The 22,591-nt window shown below is 39.1% G+C and overlaps 3 protein-coding genes and 1 pseudogene across 15 annotated transcripts; 2 read left to right on the forward strand and 2 right to left on the reverse strand.

Moving 5' to 3' along the window:
* Positions 1 to 2,033: 2,033 nt before the first annotated feature.
* Positions 2,034 to 2,660, forward strand: LOC103707802 (transcription activator-like protein). Its single transcript, XM_008792461.5, has one exon. The coding sequence runs from the start codon at positions 2,205 to 2,207 to the stop codon at positions 2,523 to 2,525; it is 321 nt and encodes a 106-aa protein (XP_008790683.4). The 5' UTR covers positions 2,034 to 2,204; the 3' UTR covers positions 2,526 to 2,660.
* A 1,241-nt stretch (positions 2,661 to 3,901) lies between these two features.
* On the reverse strand, positions 3,902 to 8,911 carry LOC103707782 (putative phospholipid hydroperoxide glutathione peroxidase). Of its 2 annotated transcripts, XM_088706971.1 has the most exons (7): positions 8,754 to 8,895; positions 8,563 to 8,603; positions 8,297 to 8,373; positions 6,389 to 6,450; positions 6,164 to 6,282; positions 4,230 to 4,397; positions 3,902 to 4,152 (listed from the first exon to the last, which is right to left on the reverse strand). In XM_088706971.1, exons 3-7 carry the CDS (start codon positions 8,368 to 8,370, stop codon positions 4,123 to 4,125), a joined length of 453 nt encoding a protein of 150 aa, XP_088563097.1. In that variant the 5' UTR covers positions 8,371 to 8,373; positions 8,563 to 8,603; positions 8,754 to 8,895; the 3' UTR covers positions 3,902 to 4,122. The 2 variants fall into 2 exon arrangements, with proteins under 2 accessions (XP_088563097.1, XP_008790648.1); XM_008792426.4 differs by lacking the exon at positions 8,563 to 8,603 and having other exon boundaries at positions 8,754 to 8,911.
* A 5,290-nt stretch (positions 8,912 to 14,201) lies between these two features.
* LOC120103761 (uncharacterized) lies at positions 14,202 to 18,409 on the forward strand. Of its 12 annotated transcripts, none has more exons than XM_088706973.2 (10): positions 14,202 to 14,355; positions 15,545 to 15,653; positions 15,792 to 15,938; positions 16,409 to 16,486; positions 16,578 to 16,637; positions 17,269 to 17,317; positions 17,449 to 17,524; positions 17,680 to 17,731; positions 17,913 to 17,983; positions 18,096 to 18,409. In XM_088706973.2, exons 3-7 carry the CDS (start codon positions 15,816 to 15,818, stop codon positions 17,517 to 17,519), a joined length of 381 nt encoding a protein of 126 aa, XP_088563099.1. In that variant the 5' UTR covers positions 14,202 to 14,355; positions 15,545 to 15,653; positions 15,792 to 15,815; the 3' UTR covers positions 17,520 to 17,524; positions 17,680 to 17,731; positions 17,913 to 17,983; positions 18,096 to 18,409. The 12 variants fall into 12 exon arrangements, with proteins under 12 accessions (XP_088563099.1, XP_089782459.1, XP_088563102.1 ...); XM_088706980.2 differs by lacking the exon at positions 14,202 to 14,355 and adding an exon at positions 16,759 to 17,177 and having other exon boundaries at positions 14,846 to 15,653; positions 17,663 to 17,731; XM_089926336.1 differs by lacking the exon at positions 14,202 to 14,355 and adding an exon at positions 16,759 to 17,177 and having other exon boundaries at positions 14,846 to 15,653.
* Positions 14,355 to 14,961, reverse strand: LOC148700680 (uncharacterized; annotated as a pseudogene).
* Positions 18,410 to 22,591: the final 4,182 nt, after the last annotated feature.

Genomic DNA, 22,591 nt, shown 5'->3' on the forward strand with positions numbered 1-22,591 from the left:
TTGTTATTGTAGTCTTGTTGCTTCAGGCAGGCCGAACCCAAGCAGGGTGCCAGAATATTAACATACCCCACAAAGGGGAGGCGATGCTTTGGTCTGTGATTACCAAAAAAAATGGTGGTCCAAATACTGATTCATAGACAGGAAGGTAAATCCCTGGCATTCTAACTTGATGTTACTCCAGCCTTTTTAGGGTGCAACTTTTACAAAGGCTATGAGTATTTTAGCAGAGGATAGGGTGAATGCCCCTGGAAATGCTGTAAAAATGCAATATTGAGCTAGTAGCGAAGTGATATCCACTCGAACAAAGGCTGGCTTGCTTCTGGTGAATGAGTAACTAGATGTCTATTGTTTGCAATGTAAATCTAAATTCAGCCAGTGACTAGCCAGAACAAAACAACATCAGTATTCAGAGTAAAGGTCGTTCCTGTCGGCAGAAATAGTTCATCATGCATACAGCAAGACCATTCATCAGCTAAAGCTACATGGTTTGATCACTGTACAATTGTATTATGTTTCTTGCTTCTTCTAAAGTCTGAACTATTATTAGACTACTACTGGAAGTTGATTAAGATGGAAAATCGTACTCCGATGGAATGCATCGATGTTGTCTTCAACTTAGACAATGGATATAATGTAGGGGAACTAAAGATTAAAGCAATAGGGTTCGTTGGAAATCAAAAAACTATAAAATTTGGAAGGTATTAAATTAATTTGTTTAGTTGATAAATGAGTATACAAGTAACCACCCAAAAAATTATGAAGATAAATAATATATGAAACAACTGGTGCAGCAATAACAAACCCTGTAGGTTGCATCTCTTAACCAACTTGAAGAATTCACCTTTAGCATTTCATCTGGAACTTTTTGTCAGCCAATCACCATTATGAGATCGAGAAGTGCTTCGGACAATATCTAGGTATCTTCAAGTTTCTCTCTGGAAAGAAAGATCGCAGCAGCCAGTGATTACATTAATCAGTGCAAATCATAGAAGCTCTCATGACAACCAAAGAAGACAGCACTTACTATGAAGTACCTCCTCAAACAAAGGGTTTAAAGTGAATCCTCATATCTGTAAGACTTCACTGACAAAGGTTTAACATAATTCTTCATTATGACTTTCAAAATGTTTGATGCATCGAAAAAATTGAATAAGTAGCTATTGGCATATATTAACATGCTTCTGAACTTTTTTGATAATAGATACAGCCATAAAATTGAGTATTTCATGGGAATGCAGTGAGATTATGTAACCCAAGAGGAGGAGACATGGCATCCTTTAAATGTTTGTCATCTCTGTTCTAGGATATTTACCTATTCTGATTTTCCTGAATTTCTCTGATTAATTTCAGCTATCTTTACGATACTCGTGCTAATAGCTGCCCATTCACTATTTATGCCGTTTGAATTGTTGGCTATATGGTGAATTATGCACAAGTCTAATTTGCAGGATAGGCTTATAGCCAACCATTCACCATAAACTTCAGTTTGATCTAATATCATCAATCTAATATGGAGGATAGGATTTCATTATGCAACTATATAGTGAGCAAAATGCATAGCAACAGCATTATAGAGGGTCTCTTTGAAAAGAAAAGAAAACAACATAATGGAAGGTGAGAAAGAACTTGGTATAAGAAAGAGAGCTAGAAACCATGCTTATTTTCTGGCTTAGAGCAGAGTTCATTATCGAGAGTTAGTTAAAATGTGGGGAGGGTTATATCTATCAGCAAGATCCTCACTTCTTTCTAATGATCAAGGTTCCTCGTGACATAAGACATTGTTGGCATTTTTCTAGAGTTTGTTGGCACAAATTAGAAAGGTCATTTCTTCCTAATGCCATCAAAATACTAATGATTGTGGACCGAAACAAATTGTTTCAGCCAAGATCCGTAATTTCAGTATCGAATACCGTATTAGTATCTTATCGGTTCGGCTTTATATGATACGACATATTATAGCGTATCTCTACGCCGGAATAGCTATTTTGTTTATTTTTTAATTTTTATTTTGCTACCGGACTCTCATTCCAACACACGTGGCACATAACATCATCTCCACGTTGCGTCACACTGCGCACGTGTCGTCATGCTGCCACCCGTCACAGCAGAAACTGCCACCTGCGATCAACCCATACGCTAGTGCGGAAAGGAATAGCTCTCAGCTGGCGAAATTCTTCAGAAACGATCCAAAGAACGAAGGAAGTATGGAAAAGTTCGTACCGAACGCGAAGGAAATGGAGGAGCAGCAAAGAGGCAGGGAATGGGAGAAGGAAGGCGAGGGGAGGGCCGCTGCCCAACCGCCGCACATCTCCGAGATGAAGCCCGTCACCCATGAGGCCTACGGCGGAGGGCTTTACGGCACCGACGACAAGGTGGAGGCGGAGAGGAAGCCGGAGGGTCTGCGGGCCAGCGAGACACAGAGTGCGGATGGGCCGCCGGACCCTGTTCCCGCGCCCAAGCACAAGCCCCCACCGTCCACCGGCGACCGCGACGTGGATATCACCGGCCAGGCTTATATCCAGTAGTCAATAATGGCTTTTGCTTTGTTTTTCTTTCTTATGTTCTGCTAAGGGCATGTTTTCTGTTTTTTTTTTTTCTTTTTTTCTTTTTGGCGTTTAAAATGAGGTTTTTTTAAATATAATTTTGACTACTTATGAGACGAAATACGGGTTCAAATTCATTCAAATTTAATTACAAATACCATAATCGGTTCGTGGCCAGCCTAATAAATTCGTGCTGCAATGTCCTTTGGATCGACTCTAATATTATTTGTAATAATTAAAAATTTTATTCAAAATAGCTAATCAAAAAATATTATTTAGATTTCTTGATGTTATGGAAGTACTTAAGATCTACCCAAGGAGCGATGTGAGGCTAAACACACGCCCGCACACAAATCCTATACGGTTATATAAATAACCTACTTGTTGTTATGTGATTATTCCATTCCTGTTATAGCTGTCCCCATATACGGAAGTCCATGGGACGACGTTCCTCTCAGGCATCGATTCAAATACTTGAAGGGCTTGACTCGTTTGTTTTTCATCTCAAGATACAAACCCAAGGCCTCGGCAAGCCTGTTTGAATCTATCAATTTATTCAAGCTCTTTTTTTTGGGTACAAAATTTATTTATTCAGCTCTGGGTGTACGACAGTAGCTTAGTTGGGGAACTCCAATCTTTTTGGAAAATGTTATAGTTGAGACTTCCTCAGATTCGAATTTGATGGGCTCAAGGTTGACGCTTTGCGGTTTTCTTCCATTCAGAATGAAGGTGGAAGGGATGATAAAGTTTTTGGAGGTGAGGAGGGCACAAGGGGTGGGAAATGAGCACGGGAAAAGAGCTCATCATTTTTGAATTGTGGCCGGAGAGAAACGGTTTGTTTCCCTTGGAAGTTTGGATCTCTATTTATCTGAATGAGTCCGTGAGAAATGTCTTCAGATGTTAGGGAGAGACTCGCAAAACAATTCTTCTGCATGCATGAAACAGCATCCAACATTGGCAAAGAACTTTCACGCGTTTCAGGTAAAATGGTTTAGTGGATTAATGGATTTCTATTTGAAGTTCTCAAGTTTTTATCATTTTAACAACCATATATATATATATATATAGTCCCTTGAAGAGTTGAAGGTTCCCAAAAACCTGAACGCTTTGATCCATAAAGATGAACTAGCAAAGATGGAAGAAATCAGGGATGGAATTTGATCATACTAGTTCCATCAATGATGGATATATACTTAATTGCACCCTACAAACTAACCAAGGTGTAGAAACCAAGCAATATAGCCCATGTTGTTTGAACTAGATAAATCGATGAGAAGAGTGAGACACCAGAGTTCATGGCTGATGTAGAGAAAATTGCTGTGAGAGTTGAGCATAGAAGATGAGCTGGACAAAGTCACTGGGCTTTCCAGATCATAAAGACATTACCAAACTCTGCTAATTTGCCAAAGCATAAGTGAGAATAGTTTAATGTAACATCTTTCCACACAAGATAACAATCCAAGATCAGCTAGTTTTCTACAATGAGAAAGTCCTCAGATTCCCATCCTCATCCTTTTATTCAAACTTATCAGACATAATCTCCCATTACACCTGTATTCGGAGGTAGTTGACGAATTCATCAAGCTTCCAAGAGCTTCTTGATGTCCTTCTGCAAGGAGAGAAAAAAATTGTCATGGATACTGGATGTAGGGAAGATAGCATGAGGTCAGTGTACAGAAGTAGAACCTCTATTTTTAAGGGTGAAGTGGTCGGTGCGTATCGCTCCATGACCTTGCCATCTTTGGCAACAAGAAACTTGCTGAAGTTCCATTTGATGCCATCCCCAAAAAGACCACCTTTCTGGGATTTTAAAAATTTGTACAGGGGTGCAGCATTCTTTCCATTCACTTCAATCTAGAATAAAAAAGAAAAAGATTTCATAACTTTTTTTAAAAGAAAATCTTTACATGACCTACATAATAATGATTTCTTTTGTTAGATAGTAAGGTCTTATATAGGGTTTTCAAACCTAACCAAAGCAATAAATTTCAAAAATATCGTAAAATGGACACTCCACCCCCGCAAAAAAAAAAACAAGCAGCAGTAATTGGATCCAGGCCTGAGTCTGAAGGGGACCAACATGATCAATTGCAGATGCAAATCCCAATATTTTCATTAGTAAATCACATGTAATAAAAAATAAAACAGGGATATTTGAAACAATAAACCTCGAAAAATCGATGGAAAAATTTTGTTGTGGCATTGGCTTTGGTAATAATTTTGAGGAAATCTTCCACATATATCACCAATCATTAAAAATCAGTTTCACAAGTTTCCTATATATAAAACAATTGCATGAGATTCACTCTTTACTATTCTTCAGAATATATCAGCTTTTGCAGAAGAATAGGCATAGGAAGTTATCCCATTTTGCAGGCAGAATTGGATAATTTTGTAAAGGCTGCCTGATCTACAATCTAATGCCACCAAGATCCTCGTTTCTTCTATGTTAAGGGAAAAAACTTAAAATTACTGTATTTTTTCCCCAGAAGGTAGAATATGGTTTCTAGGATCAAAACATATTGGCCATGGAAAAAAAAAGGATATGTTGGGTCTTCAGCTAAAAGCCTCAACTATGCTTGAGCCTGACTTAAGGAGCAAAAGTTGAAATAAGATGGAGGCAACATGGCAATGAGAGGTTACTATTCCCTCTTTTTTGAAAATAATTTTTATGGATCTCTTTAAGATGATATATCTTAGAAAACTAGGCTGCTTGTAATTGTCTTCTGAAAACTTGAAAACTGTAGAATTATATAAATCTGAAAGAATTGAAGTATATTAGCTTTAGTTGGTTTATTTATATCAACTTAATTTGGGGAGTGAATTGTCAATAATAGCCATATTATTTTGACCTCAACTTTCAGAATCATCCAATTGAATGGAGAAGAGTTTCCTGTTATATAGCAGAGGTCCCCGCCTCCTCTAAACCAATTGGTGGGAGATCCTTTGAAGAGACAGGTCATTGTAGCACAATCAATTTTATTTTTGGCTCATATTATAGCTTGTAATGAGCTTTTGACAACTTGGATTAAGAAATTGTTAAGACCTCTCTATTGCTCTTCAATTTTGTGCTTTTCTACAATGGACAGATGAAATTTCAGCAAGCAAAAACTGCAAATTCAGAACATACATTCACCATTTTACAAAAGCTATAATCTGTCTCCAATTCCGGGATAAAATTGAGATTACTTGCACCACATGCCAATTATTTCATAAAATATTTAACAAGTAAATGGACCACATGTGAAGCTTGGTTTGAATGCTGATCCAAGCCTAACATAACAAGATTTCAGTCTTCAAAAAACTCCGTTCATAAATATTTGAAACAGGTAAACCCATTTGAGTCCTTACTAGAAAGGACTCCTAATTGGAGATTGAATGCCTACTTCGAGATATCAAGATGCTGTGAGGTCAAAGAACTCTTAGACTTACTTCAAAACCTCCTACATGAGATAGGGAAATATAGATCTTTTTAAACATACGCAGCATGCAAATCAGGATTTCTGCATTGATCACAGGGAATGGTAGGTGAAGAACTCATGGCCGATACCAAATATTTATAGTCATAAATAAAACAGTGTAAGAAAAATATGTGGGTTAAGGATTTTTGTTTTAACCACCTTATCGAAAATGGGGAACTCGGCTTTGAACCTGGTGCATGCAACCTCCTGAATTTCTTCATTGCTTCCAGGTTCCTGACCGGCAAACTGGTTGCATGGAAATGCCAGTATCTCGAAACCTGTGGAGATAAATCCAGAAGAAGCCTCACCAAACAGGGTCATCTAAATGTGCAAATATGTAAAATATTTTTGAAATCATGAGACAGCACAAAAGGGACAATCAACCTTTATCTTTGTACTTCTCATACAAAACATTCATCTCCTTGTAGTTGGAGTGAGTTAATCCACTGCATATCCCCAATAAACAAACAAAAGAAAGGGATCAGGAGACTGTGCATTACCATAAACAATTGTAGCATTGACGGAATCTAAATTCAGTTTAAATATGTCAAGAATAATTGCTCTTCTTTAATGAAACTTTCTTAAAATCAAGTTATATCTTTGTTCCCGAGCTGCATCTTGTTTTGTTTAATATTTCCAATCAGTATCAGCAAGCCAAGATTTCATGCCCAGGAAGGTATCTTAAGTAGCTAAATTTCTGATTGAAGATAAAAATAACGAGTCCTGAATAAATACCATTATTAGCATATCACAATGGCAATCAATATTTCTGAGTTGATAAACCATAATCAACCTTACCCTTGCCAGTACGATCCGAACTATATATGAAACCATCATATTGATATTGAAAATTTTGCATTTAACCAGAGTCCAAAATCATACTTGGAGAATTTTCAGCTCCATATTAATGATATAAATTGGCATGCACACACTCTCACAGGATACTTCATAGTTCATAGGAGATAAAGCAGCATGTAGAGATATATTCGGATGACAAAAAAATAGTTCCATGCAATTTAGCAGCATCTAAAATCAAATAATAAATGAGAAAAATAGAATTGATGGGCCTATCCTTGTAATTTTCAGGATTAGAAAGCAGAAAATTCTCTATTATTTGGGCAATATCATATATCGATGTCATATATCAACACCAAAGGTGATATAATAACAGTCTGCCCAATTTGTTGGCACCTCACCCCTACGGGCTTGAACTTAGAGGAGGTCCAGGATCCTGGATATTTCTCAAAAAAAAAAGGTGATAGAAAATGAAGGACAACACCATAAATAACAGAGGAAAACAGGATAAAAACTGGAATCATATGCAATCTGCATGTGAACTTATGATCTAGAAATGATCCAGAAACCTGAACTCTAATAGCATGGTAATTATACACTAGATCTCTGCATGTGAACCTATGATCCAGCAACCTGAACTCTTAACACCATGGTAGTTATCCACTAGATCTCAAAAACTTAAGCTGTTGGAAATGGGTTGAGAATATATATCAAGCTTAACAATAGTGAGCTACAAACCATAAATCCAAAATTAAGCGAGAGTTATAAAATCTCTCTCACAGAAGTACTTTTTTTTCGATAAAGAAAAAAATATACTTGGCCTGAGGTAATGACTCCAGCAGGCGTAGGGATCATTGCCACTCTACAAAAAATGTCTAAGGTATGCCGTCTTGGTACCAGCCCCCATACTGGTGCTATCTTGTTACTATATTGGTACGCCTGGTATGAGGCCGGTTCGGCGTATCGAGTGTCAGTACGCCCCATATACCATATACCGATATCAAACCAATATAGTAAGATACACCTCGTATTGTCTGGTTCAATACGGTATGGCATAGCATATGTCTAACAGTAGCATATCAGATCAACGGCAAGCCATAAGGTCAAAATACATAGTACCCAACTAGCAATAGTGCCGGTTAGAAAAATTCACACTAACAGCTGCATATGAGCTAATATTGATCAGCATCTTAACACATGAACAAATAATTCCTGAAGAACAGCATCACTTCCAATTCAGAATGCTAATGGAGTTCAGTTTTACTATATGTGAAAGCATTAAACATCTACCTCTTTACAACACAACAACGTAAGTGAGGAGAGATCACCCAAGATAGTTTATAGAAACATGTTACAAGCCACAAGATCATCTGTATAAGATAAAGAACTGGATCTTAAGGTGTTGATCGCCATAAACATGTAACTATATAGAAATACTATCATAGAAAACAAACTCTTATAATGGAATCTAAGTTTTTTTTTCGTGTTGAGCAATACCATTTAGAAGCAACATTGACTATAAGAAGAACCTTCCCACTGTAAGTACTCAGGCTCACATCACTGCCGCTCATATCCTGCGATGAAATCCCACCAAATAGAGAAGGAAAGAAAGAAAATTAAGGGAAACGTTTAGAGAAAAATATACTGAATCAAAAAGCATCCGATTAACCATTTACAAGCTCATTCTTCTTTTCAAAAAAAGGGAAAATTGGGAAAAAAAGGAAGCATGAGGTTAAAAATACTGAAATTTACAAGAAACTAACTTCGGTCTAATAAAATTGACTTCAATCTGCAAACTAGCCCCCTGGATTGAAAGAAGAGCAGAATTGCATCAAACTAAATGGTCTAAAGTTGGTTGGAAAAAAAAGAAAAGAAAAAGAAACTAGAATCATGGGCTATGGTCAGAATCCCATCTTAGCAGCAGGGGCTTGGGAAGAAGTGAAGAAGCCATTACCTTGACTGTGATGTCATAGATGGAGTTGGGCTTTTCTGCTGCCATTTTTTTTTCTTGTTCTTTCCTTGAGAGATGGGGCGGGGGATCAGTTGCAAAACGAGTAGAAGAAGAAGACCGGCAATAAGAGTAGGTAGCGTTGGATGATTCTAATAGATGGTGAATTTATTGCGCACGTAACGATGGATTATGTTTTGTTGACTTTTCGTGAAATTTTATATATTCTCGTGGTCTGCATGAGCTGTTAGAGGATTCCTTTCAAACCGAACGCGTGTGCTGAGAATGGCAGGTCTTTAGAAGTTTCCTTCAACGTCAAATCTAAAGTTTTTAATTAACTTCCTTCTATTTGCTTTTAGAGAAAAACTTTATGAGTTTTCCGGCGGGTACTGTAGATTTTGAGATTAAAAGGGAAGTTGGGAGGGATTGGAAGCATTCTTTCTGTTTCTTGTGGGTCTCTTCCTTGTATTCTGCACAAGAAGAGAATAAATTAATAGTTTAGGGTGAAAGATGGAAAAGAGAGACACCAACAGCAATAAAACTCTGTTTATATAGCCCAGCAATAACACATTTGTAGGAGGACAAATAGTGTCTTACTTCCACAGCAGTACTTTCCATGCAGTTTTTAGATATTTTGCATGCTGATTCCATATATAAGACTTATATAATATATTATTTTTTTTAAAAAAAAAAATCCCATCTTAAGGACCATACAAGGAAGAACCCCTTAGGTGAATGTATAAGAATAAAATATGGCAATGATTAGGTGGTACAGAGAATGTATAGATATTTAGTTTCTGAAAATAGATTCTACTAGTGTTTCTTTCATAAAATGAAAAGAAAAAATTATGGAAACAATATCTGTTTCTTAAATAAAAATATGCCAGTTATTTTGTTTCCTAATTAGGTTAGATGATACTGAAGGAGACAGATGATCCAGCAAATAATGCTGAAAAGATTTTCATGTGCTGTCTCTAAGATATCAAAACTTATACAGCCCAGACATGGACTATATATTTCTAATATTTCTAATATATTTGATAAATATACATTTCTAATATTTATTGCTTGTGCTAGACTAATATTCCTAATATATTTGAATCTTTGTAAATATATGATTTTGATTTACCAAATTTTGTAAATTTGAGGTTGAGAGAATTTTTTATAATCTTTTATCACTATGAGTAAGTTCTAATACCAAAAAGCATGTAGTGGTACCAAATTGCCTCCTATTTCTGAATGGAAACGCAAAGGCCCTGCAGGGAAAAATGGCTTAGTCCTTTGATTGTGATAGAGGGAAAGAAACAGGCTGTCTAATCTCAACTGATGTAAAGTGATGTATTTCAAGATACTGGTTAATATTAATATTAATACAAGATTGAGATTTTATAATCTCTTTGCAATGGTCTTTCACGCTTGCACTCATAGATTTAATCACATCATATTGCTCCTCTATGGAAGTAATCCATGGAGTAAAAGAGGAGGTGTTTACAGGGTCAAAATTTCATGATCAAGTACTTATATTCATAGCTCGTATTGATATACAACGTACATACGTTTCTACAAGAGAGAAAAATGGGCAGAAAGGACGAATTATAAAAATCAAGCAATGAGGTATGATGGCTATTGAGATGGATTTAATCTAAAGTTATTGGATCCAGATCACTTGGCTTATATGCTTCAGTTTTAGATTCAATGAGATTTCTGCATCAAGGCTTAATCATGTCTTAATCAAGTCTTAATTGGTGTCCTGTGACATCAATTTCAAAGTTTCAGATGATATCTTGTGGCACTTATTTTGAATATATGAAATGAAACCTTAAAGACTGAGGCATATGAATTATATTATTCCAGCCAAACCTGAATGCATGACAATGGCATTAGAACTCATTCATTAACTCTTGAGTATCAAAGCCAATACAAGATTTAATTAGAATAACTTTGTTCAGAACTTGGAGATGCCCAGGATCAACCTCATATCACTTTAGGTTTTTTAGGTTTTTTAGCTCCATTCCTTTTGGATTCGGACCAGATTTTGCAATAAACTGTTCTCGGTAGTAAGTTCTCATGGAAAACATGTCATATGAGAATACCTGTGTTTAATATCGTACTAACTCAATCTAGCACATAGAAAATGAGATATTGTTCTAATTGGTCAAAAATTTGCATCAATCTGCAGTGAATCTAACTTAAAAGAAATGAGCCAATCAATCCTTGACCAACAGGAGAATGACCAATAAAATCCTATTTTAAAAGGAAGTTAGACCCTTAACCTGAAATGCGGCCATATGGGAGCCATTCATCCGTTATCTCTACGTATTTTACATTAGAATACTTTCTATTAGCCACAGGAGGGATATCTAGATATGTGCACAAGAGAGAGAGAGAGAGAGAGAGAGAGAGAGAGAGAGAGAGATGGAAGATTTTTTCATAAAAGAAGGCGAGTTGCAATTGGTTGTATATTTCATATTGTCTGCGAAAAATGGGGATTAATTGACCGGTAGGGATTCAAATAAAAATTTTGATTCATAAACTATTGGGCCAGTCTCAATATTCTTAATATTCTAATATATGAGAATATTATTACCAAAAAAACATGCGGAAATATGGTATGGAGGTGTAGGGAATAATTATTTGTTATTTGGGTATCTTAATGGGAGAACCTAATAACTTGATTATTATTTTATTTGGGTCCAGTCTCTTCTCCCATCCTAGTCCAATTTTGATTTAAACCTATCTAGGTATGAATCAATTAGCTATGAAAATAGATGTGCCCATTGTTTTAGTGTATCAAAATACATAATAGATTATTTAAATTGAGAAATTCCTTTGTTAATATTAATCTAAATGTCTTATAATTTAAATAAATCCAAAAATTTGGATATTTAGATTATAGCAAAATATTATATCATATCACTAAAACTTTCAATTTTGTATCAATTTGATACTTAGAGATCAGCAAACACCGTATTTTTGATTTTTAGACATTTTTAATGGTGTAGATCATGATCATTGCCGTACATCCGTAATTAGAAAATTTATCATTAATTTTGATTCAATCATAAACTTTTACCAACAAAATAATATTTACTGTTTAGCTTGATGCTATATATAAGTACCGGGTTTTAGGGAGAATTCATCTGAAGTTCCTTGAAGGGGAACTTCATTACTGCCTTCCCCATTTTCTAGGCCAGCCATGTCAATTCGTTTTAACTGGATGGATATGTTTTAAAGGCCTACATTGCCTCCAATTCTAACGTAGTCTTTGAAAATGTTGTAAATTTCTGCATGAGGACAAATATGATTGTAGTTTTTCTTTTTTGCTTCTATTTTTTGGCGAAACAAAATATTAATGGAGTTTTGCCATGATTGGAGTTTGAAAAATCGGACTTTGCGAAGAAAAACATCTTTTCCACGTTAGCTTCTCCATTAAGGCTCTCCTCAGGAGGAGCAAATGCCTAACGATGTATGTCTCAATTTCTTCATCTTGTCTCCCATGTGAACAAGACTAACGAGTAACGGCTACTAAAATTTCTGGAGTTTTCCAGTATCTCAATCAGAGTTTCCAAGGGTACTTTGTCACTATCTCAGTACATATACTTCCATATGAAGGTAGGCAGCTGGGGCATCGTTCAAAGTCCAAGCCTTGACTAATTACAGGCTGAACGTGACACATTTACCAGATGGTCCAAATCCAACAACCAAATTTGTTTCAATTGGTTCAGTTTGGCTCGTAAGGATCAGATCGGGTCTACATAAAACTAGAAGAAGAAAAGTATTGTACGATGCTCAAATACCACCATATAATATTTCTATCATGGAAATAGATAGCTATCAAATAGAATAGTCTTACGTGTCATATAAGGCATATCGCTGTTGATAGTCATCCATCTCTTGATAGTAGCCATCGAGCATTGTACAACACTCTGAGATACAAAATGCACACCGTAGATGATTTTGGATTAAATTTGATCGGACTTACAAATCCTCAATCTAATTCAGTTGATTCTCCCTTGGGGCAAAGAATTATGGTTATTCACTATCAAAAGTTGTTGCAACCATAAACAAGAGCACCGTGACAAGCTCCATACACATTTTGGTATTACAAACGTCTAATTGGGTTTGCCATACTTAGCTTGTTCGAACCATTCATTCGATATAAATATAGAATATTTGATGAAGAGTATGATGGTATTTTCATCATATTTCTCAAAAAATTATTATTTTAGATGTCTATCAATATTTTACTGCTATGGTAGCAGCATCATATGAACACTGCATGACAATTACCGAAAAAAAGGATGAAGAAAACTATGCATAACAACAATAATCTAACACCATCAATGTCCTAAAAATTTAATTTTTTGGTAAGGAAGAAGGATCAAAAATCATTTTAAAAAAGAAATATGTTATTAATATAAGCCATAATATCCTTGCAGCTATGAATATTTGATTTTAAAAAGCTATTCTTTTAAAGACACCTTTACATCAATACACTAAAAACCTATATATTCTGCAAAAATTTTGAGCCTCCATTAATCATTTTGATACATTTGACATATCCCTTCTCACTTCCCACTTTCAAAAATAAATCATGTCCAGTTTTTTACTACAAGCGTGCAAAACTAAGATAATACTAATAAATTAATTGTTACAACTCATCCATCCTTCATTATTCACATTAAACACTAATATATGTGTGTGTGTATATATATATATATATATATATATATATATATATATATATAATATGTCTGGCTAACGACGATTTGACAACAACAATATAAACAAAAAAAAAAGAAAAAGAAAAAGAAAAAATATCAGAGCTGAACTCCGTAGTACTTGCAATATCGTTCGGTCGGCCTGGACATTATTACTAAACCGGCAGCAGTTAGGTGTATTTCTGTTAACTGCCGAATCGCTTTCCATAGTCTTTCTATTTTTCTAAGATTTCTAGATGGTCAGGCTCATGTTTTTCGTTGAAGCAGCCCACGGTCGTTAACGTAACCCACCCTCCAAGCGAGTCCTCTCCATGCAGCCACATACTATATAAAATATAGACGCCCAAATCCTCAATTGACTTCTCTTTATCCATTGCAAAAGATTTAGATGAAATGGCGACGCTTATGAGATCGCTTGCCGTTCTGTTCATCTTCCAAGCCATCTTCACCATATCCGGCGATGCCCGCCGTCTCAGGAATGGCCGGTGCGACGAGTTGTATGTGGCCAAGGACGGAGAGACGCTCCAGACCATCAGTGTGAAGTGTGATGCCATCTTTATTCTGGATGACAACCCTCATATCAGTGATACTGATGACACCACAGAAAATGTGGGTTTTGCCAACCATATTTTCCCGACGCTAGGGGAAAGCGTCGGGAAAGGTTGGCTCAGCGCCAACCTTTGCCGACGCTTTGATGTAGCGTTGGTAAATCTGGAACAATAAAACATCCCTAGCTCCGCGCCGTCGACCTCCTCCTCCTCCTCTTTGTTTTTAACGCTCGCTCGGCCCCCTCTCGTCATCCTCTCTCGGTTGAGCCCCATCCCTAGCCCCGATCGGCGATCGACGATTCCGCTTCTCCGCCGCCGTCGACCTCGCCGCCGTCTGAGGTAAGCCTCCCATTCTCCTTCTCTTCCTCCTCCTCCTCCTCCTCCTCCTCTTTGTTTTCTTCTTGTCAACCAAATCCTATAGGATTAAGATTCTCCTCCGCCTCAGCGTCCTTCCTGTCGATGTCGTATTGGAGCTCGTTGACGACGGCGTCGAAGGTGCGGAGGAGGTTCTGGTTCTCCTGCACCTGAGCCTGCAAATGGGACATTTGAGGGGAAGAACCGGCCTAGGGCTAGGGCCAGGGTTCTGGAAGTAGCAGTGCTTCAAGTCGGATAGGCGGCGGAGGTGGGAGACCGCGGCGTGGTCGGCAGAGTGGACAACGTCAGGCAGGAGGGGGGAGTGGGCGGTCTGGAGGTGGAGGTAGGCGGCCTGGAAGGAGGAGAGGGTGGCGAAGAGGGCGGGGATTAGGGTTTCGGGGTCAGGCTTCGGGGTTTGGGGGAGAGAATCGGGCTTGAGGACGACGACGCGCTGGCCGGTGATGATCTCTTCGGGGGCGGGGTCGAGATCGACGCGGCGGAGATGCTCTCCCTCTCCTCCTCCTCCTCCTCGTCCTCAGCAAAGAACTCGATGGTTTTGGTTTTGAAGGCTAGTGCGAATTTCTGAAGCATTTTGGGAGAGAGAAGGAGCGGTCCGAGTCCATATGACTCGAATTGAAGTGGGTGTAGGGGGAACCGAGGTCGAATTGAAGGGGAATCTCTACGGAGGGTTTACCACTCCTGATGTAGTTACTAGGGCAAAGGATGAGATGCCCTCATGGAGGGGCCTGGTGGTCCATTGGCTGGAATGATTCCTTTTAACCCAGAGGAATTGCGTTCTCTCCGGTGAGAACATTGAGATAGGATCGACATGGAAACTGGGAGATTGTTGCTCCAAAGGGTCTTCTATGGAAAAGGCCTCCCTAGAATGCACCTTTGGCTCTTCCACGTCCTCTTCTGCCCCTCATGGTTCTCCTATTCCGTCTTTTTCTTAATCCTAAACAAACATAACCTGTGAGAATAGTCCCTGAAATGATGGATACCTTGTGCTGAAAAGGCCTTTTTGGTGGAGAGGAGATCCAGAGATGGGATAAGAAGGCAGGCATCCATTGGAGATGCTCTTGAACTTCTTTGGGGAGAAGAGGTCGATTTGCTCCTTTGGACCTATGAAATCCTACTTGCCTTCAATCATAACTAGCAACTGACTTCTTCATAGGAAACAAGCTTTCTTCTACCGAAGGCCGGTCACCAAATTCCATTTGCAATGCATGCCTGGAGGCTTCAAGAAAAGCTGAGAAAGCCTTGGGTGATCCAGAATTGTTTGGGTATGTTGATATGCTCTCAAGTGAAGTTTGCCATATTCTGCCTTTTGATCTCAAAGCTAAAGTACAGACTTCCACAAAAATGGTTACTTCTCATTTTAGACATCATTTCACTAAACAGAGCTTGCTTTATCCTTGCAGTGTCTACAAAAGTCAGAGGCATATATGCATCAAACAACGCTGTCTTTGCAAGATCTTTTCCATGAAGAAAATCTCTGCAACAGCACAGGATTATGTTTGGACGAGTCCCTGCTTTGTCGCATTTCATTAAACAAGTTTTCTTCTGAGGTAAATGAGCTTTTATCGATTGTAGTAACAATACAAACTGACATTTCTCCCATAGCATTCAAGCCATGCATCAATTCCGTTAAATGAATGTCTTGAACTGCTGCAGGTGATGCACATTTACACATTTTGTCTATTCAAAATAATATTTTCATTTACAGCAGGTGATGCAGTGAGGTAGCTGAATATTGTAGAAAATTACAAGTAGAAGCTCAGCTTATAATATGGATTATTCTGTATTAGCAAATTACTGAACATTAAAATGCTTGCACACTTAGAATTAGCCAGGTTTTCCTCCCATCCTAGTTCTCGAAAATAAAATAAAGGATTCGAAATGAAATGAAATGCTTGCACACTGAACAACTAGTGGTAACAATACTATATCATTGTTCAACCCCAGTTCCATGATGTTGCATTGTTGTTGTGGTATTATTTAACACTGGTGAAGCTAAATATCTGTTGTTTACCATCAGACAGAGGAGAACACTTGTTTAGCATGCCGCAAATCTGTCAAAAATATTTTCATTCAATTAAAGGCTCCTAAGCTGAGGGTAATCATATTGTGGATCGATGAAATACTATAGTATATATTTTATCCTCTTCTTCTGGTAACTATCGGTTTTATTTGCACTTCTAATTCAGATGAAGATAATGGAGACTCTTATTGAGAACTGCAAAGAAGCAGATGAGAATGAAGAGCAAGTAAGTATTTCATCTCTCTAAACAATCACTGATGGCATGGTCTTCATCAGAATGTATGACAAAGAAATAATGATGTATGACAGAAAAAATGATCTATTATTATTAATTTATAATTTTGCAGTGCAAGCAAATTGTCTGCATGTATGTTCCCCTAATCCTGTCAAAACTTGACAAGCAGAAACCCAGTGACCGGTGCCGTCTGATGAATCTCTGTGATGAGGGGATATCTCTGTGAAATGCCTGTCCAGTTAGCTAAGTGGTAGCTTTGCTTCTATTAGATGTGCTCAAAATAACCAAGAAAGGGGGAGATTCTGGATCTTTGAGGATTGAATAATGTGATGTTCATGCATCATATGTCCAATGTTGCTGGGATTGGTGTGATCAGCCATGTGTTATTGCTTTTATGTCTGAAAAGCAGATGTATATTCTTCTTTCGGTATAAAAATTTTGTCCGAAGAACCTTTGGAAATCTTCTGCCGCAGTTGGCATCTGATCAAGCATTGCAATATATTGCTGCTACCTCATCTAGTTGTCCAAAACGTAATTTGTTTACATAGTTAAAATGGTGTCTTTGTTATTATACAAGCCAGTTGTGAGATCATTATATTAATTGTTGTTCACTTGTTAATAGAATCATGTTGGTCAAAGGAGGGCTCAACTCCAAATAGTCTGCATAGAAGGTGAGCTCATCATCCATTTTCATAAGATTTCTTATTTTGGACCTTCCATTTGCTCCTTTGGATCTTCCCTCTGCTTCTCTAGTTGTATTGCTGGTACAATCTGAAGTTCCCTGAATCTATGTTTCTGGTAGAGTGCTCCTGTATGGATGTTGGAGAGCTACGAGGGAGTGTGGGAGGGACTCTCACCGCCGGCATTACATGATAATGGTATTCTAAATTACATGATAATGGTATTCTAAATTTCTGGTGTTCATATTCCTGTCTTAGTAGTATGTGGAACTCTTGTCTATATGTTAGTTCTTCCCGGGCTAATTAGTTTAAGCATTTTTACTAATGCATAGAAAGTATGCTGTTATTTGCAGTGGAATTCGACTATAGTGGAAACTATCTTGCAATTGCGGGTTCGGATGTAAGGTATATGCTTCTCAGGAAAACTCCTTTGTAGAATAATTTGTCTCAGAATTATGTTACATGTAAGGGATGATGATCAGATGCTTCCACAACATGGGAGTCTGGGGCACACTTGCCAAAAAGCCTTTTCTATCCAATTCTTTCTGGTGATTGATCAGGTTTATTTTCAAATGGATTGGTGCAGGGTCTACCAAGTTGCCAGTGTAAAGATGGAATGGAATCAGATTAAGACACTCGCTGATTTATCAGGCACAGGTCTAGATACGTTATACGCTTTTTATTATCATAAATTTTGCCAATCATTTTAACAATTGATATATATTCTTTTGCTCGGTCTCACGTTTTATCGGCTGTCTTCCATGGCCAGGAAAAGTGACATGCGTTAAGTTGGGATGGCCCAGAGGAACCCAGATCACCAGATCACTGATTTCAAACTTACAGAGAAGCCAGAGTCGAGATTCTTTGCGTTATCACTTAATCCTTTGCTGCTCATGGGGACGCTGCACGCCCCTGGGCTCGAGATCAGCAGTTAACCGTTGGATGCCCCCCCTTGTAATTTAAGTGCAACCAAGATCCTGGATGGAAGCCTTGAATATGGCATTTTATTTTGATGATGTCCCGTAAAACATGTTGTATTCGTAGTTTTGAGTCACCGGTGAAAAAGCGCATAAACTTATTCTATCTGTGATTCTTGACATTGTTGCTTGTCCGATTGTCTTGATTGCTTGGGAACAATCTATGTTCTAGTTTCATTTGTGAAAGGCTTTCAAACAAAGGTTCAAAGAAAGGGGAAAAGTACAAATGCTTGATGCAACCGGATGTCTCAGCGGCCCGTCGTCCGACAGGGAAGCATGCGACCATGATAAAATAGTGGTGCGGGTGGGTGACTGGGGCAACTGACAAGCCATGCGAAAATGTATCGTCGATGGGCATTGATTTTGGGAACATGGGTCTATCCCGACGCTTTTAAGCGTCGGAATATTAAAACAACACGACGCTTAAAAGCGTCGGGATAGACCAACGTTCTCCCCGCTTATACGCGTGGGATTATTAAAAACCAACGACGCTTAAAAGCGTCGGGATAGACCAACGTTCTTGCCGACGCTTATAAGCGTCGGAGTCTTGTAAAAAAAACGACGCTTAAAAGCGTCGGGACAGACCGACGACGCTTTTTTGACGCGTCGGGTTAAACCCGACCCACGCCCACCTGCCCGACGTGTGACCCACGCTTTGTGAAGCGTGGGCTGGGAATGCACCGACGCTTATAAGCGTCGGGAGAGACCAAAAAAAGCGTCGGGAGATACCCTTTCTTTTGTAGTGTGATATTGGGCCTGGGACTGTTTTGTTCATTCGATCGACATGAGTGAAACATCTTTCTGCTCTCTCATGTATGCGTATATTTCGCGTGTGTTTTCGGAGAAGAATTGTTATGGTGGAAAGAAAAGATATATATAAATATGTAATTGATTTCCTCTTTGATTGGGTTTTTGACAAGGTAGCCAAATTAAATATATAGTTCATTTGCTGCAAACAACTTGCAGAGATTATACACCAACAATTTCACATGCAAACGGAGCACCAAATCATTTGGCTTCATTTTTTATTTTTAAATTTCAAAAATGTAAATATATTTGGTATAGTCAATTTTTTTTAAAAAAATATAAATATGATGATGCTGGTAGAGATAATGATGGTGGTGCCTATAGGCCTATGGGCCGGCCCCAAAGGGGCCAGGCCTAACTCGTCATATGCGCTACGCATGAGGGAGACGAGGAGGAAGACTTTGACTATGACTCCTTTCTCCTTGATCCCGGTCGCAATTGAGCTGAAAAATCTGGAGGTTTAAGGTGATCCAAAAATTGATTCTCACCTATTTAAGGTTCGGCTCCTCCTCCTTGGATTTCTACCACCGGAGTTGCTGAGAATTACTGCCGATCCCAAGCCTTCTTCTCCAAGTCTCCTTCTTGATTCTTTGCCAGAAAGAGCCGCTGAAGGCTTCGCCGGATCGAGGTAAGAATTCTTCATCCTCTTCTCCTTCTACTCCGTCGTCTTAGCCTTCGATTCACTTCGTTCTGGGTGGGCAATCGCCGAAAATCAAAGTACCCCGGTTTTGGTTTTCTTCCACCGAGCATAGATGCCGCCAGCCGCCGGTTTGGCTGAGGCTGTGGCCGTCCATGGGCACCATCGAGTGGGGGCCGGGCCACCGTGGCCGCCAACCCTTGGACCTACGAGGGGCAGGGAAGAAGGAGACGACCGACTGTGAAGAGGAAAGAGAGAGGGTTTCTCTCTCTTCTTCCCTCTTCTCTCTTCTCTCTACTTTCTCTTTCTTCCTTTTTTTCTCCTTTTCTCCCTCTTGGTGTCTTTCTCTAATTGACCTGGGTAGATGGTAACAAGGTCTCGGGGGACCTGGTGATGGGCCCCTGGTAGACGTCGGTAGGCGGTCTAGATTACTAGCTCATTGTTTGATTTTTTTTTTGATAATTGAGTTTGATTCTATAGATGGAGAGTCATCTGCTCAAGAAGGTTCTATTGGGATACTTTTCACTCAGTTTGTAGACTGTGAAGCAGGTCCGTGATCATTATGTTTAGTCAGTCTTCGGTAGAATAAAAATTCCTGTAATTGGAAACCAATTATACATATATGTTTATTGGTTTGTATCGCTGGATTTGCATCATGAGATTTCTATCGATAAATTTGGTTGGTATGTGATGATATGTTTTATATGATTTTCAGTACAAATATATTCATATAGTTATTATACGTATCAGATATTGAGAACATAATTATATAAACAACGATATCTTAAATTTGAGAGAAATTCATTGTATAAGTGATAACTGATTTGACAAAAGTAACAAGTAAATAAGACAGACATGATATAGTTTGGACTAACCTTCTCATTAGATAGTACCTCCGAGCTAATGCATGGGGATAATCTCTATGAGTTTATACATGGGATAGCCTTCATTGGGATAATCTCTATCAATGCAGGCGCCCTGATCTAAGTAGGGGCATCCTGCAAAATAAATTAAGAGCCGAAGAGGCCCATCTACGATGATACGCCCCGGCCAAGTTCGATGCGCCCCGACCTGAGCTCGGGGTGCCAAGTATTCTTTGATAACGCGCCCCGATTTGAGTTCGAGGTGCCCTGCATTGTGTCGATCGCGAGCTCGACTCGCGCGACCGCAGATATCTATAATGACGCCCCTCGAGTTGGGCTCGGGGTGCCCTACGTTGTGTCGATCACGAGCTCGGCTCGCGCGACCATAGGTATCTACAATGATGCCCCTCGAGCTAAGCTCGGGGCGCCCTGCGTTGTGTCGATCGTGAGCTCGGCTCGCGCGACCACATGTGCCTACAATGACGCCCCTCGAGCCAGGCTCGGGGTGCCCTACTGTGTCGACTGCGAGCCTACGAGACTCTCTCGACCTCAGGAAAAATTTGAGAGCAACTCAACCTTGGTTCAAACACCCAAATTGAAGCCTACAGAAGCTTACAAAACGAGAAAAGCTTAAATGCTTAGTCAGACTTCAAGGCATAAAGTGCCAAAAAGAGCATGTTTTATTAATATCGGAGGGCCGAAGGCTGAGTACAAAAGGTGCCGACACTGGGGCCGGATAGGATACAACACTACCAATTACAAAAAGGGCCTATGTGGCCGATCTTACAAAAATAAAAGAAAGAAGAAGGATAAACAAAAAGAGATCAGTCGGCTTAGGCAGCCGCGAGCCCGATCTCGACCTGAGCTGCTGCCATCTTTGCCTTCTGCTCGACTTCATGCTGCCGTTGCTCGGCAACCGTAACTCACTCCTCGGCCCCTTGTTGCTATTGCTCGGACCTCCGCCTTCTGCCTTGCCCTCATGGGATCGTACCGTCAAGGTGTGGAACCTCACCAACTCTGCAAGGTCCGCTGCGTTCATGCGTTGTGCTCCAGCTCGAATCAGGCTCGGCTTCTCTTCTTTCTTTGGCTCATCCGCTTCTCTTCACTTATACCCAAGCCGGTCCCGCTTGGACCGTGATCCACTTCAAGCTTAGCCTTTCCCACATCTAAAGTATCCCAGACCTGGGATCGACCTATGCTAAGCACAAGGGCCCTCGTAGGCAATCCCATGGCTCTACTCATAGAAAATCAAAAAGGGAGAAGAAGAAGATACATCTCCGAGTGCCCAGAAAGAAGATGTTGCCCAAGGTGACAACCCAAGAGGGGGGGGGGTGAATTGGGTTTTCTAAAAATTATGTTCCCTAATTTTTACTTTGAATTGAATGTAGCGGAATGATAAGATGTTATTTACTTAAGCTCTAGGCAATTACAAGTAAAGTAGTGGAAAATTAAGCTAGAGCAATTATACTATGGCTTTAGGGTGCAATTGATCTAAAATTAACTTATAGTTGTATGATCAATTTTAATCTATGTGTATGGTAAGAATGGAGTGGAAGCTAAGCAAATTCTAAACAATCACTTATAACTCTATAAAAAACAAAGCTAGAGATATTACACAATCAAGTATGAATGTAAGGCATGAAATACAAGAGATAAGGCATCACAAACATAAAGATGTATAGTGGTTCGGTGCACCCCAGCACCTACATCCACTCTCCAAGATCTCTTGGGAATTTTACTATAATCCTCCAGATTACAGCCGGTTGTTTTACAAGCTCACAACCTAACTTGTTGTTTTCACGAGATCACAACGAACTCGGTCGGTTTTCACAGGCTCACCGACTAGAACCAACCGATTGTTTTTCCGGGTTCACAATCAAACCCAGTTGGTTTTCTCCGGTTCACCAACCACAACCTTACACCGTTGGTTTTTCCTTTGGCTCACCAACAAACCTTAACCCCTTGATTGAATCAAGTTACA

Source organism: Phoenix dactylifera, chromosome 11, assembly GCF_051530095.1.
Source record: "Phoenix dactylifera cultivar Ajwa chromosome 11, Ajwa_hap1_PhDact_Kaust_v1.1, whole genome shotgun sequence".
Lineage (NCBI taxonomy): Eukaryota > Viridiplantae > Streptophyta > Magnoliopsida > Arecales > Arecaceae > Phoenix > Phoenix dactylifera.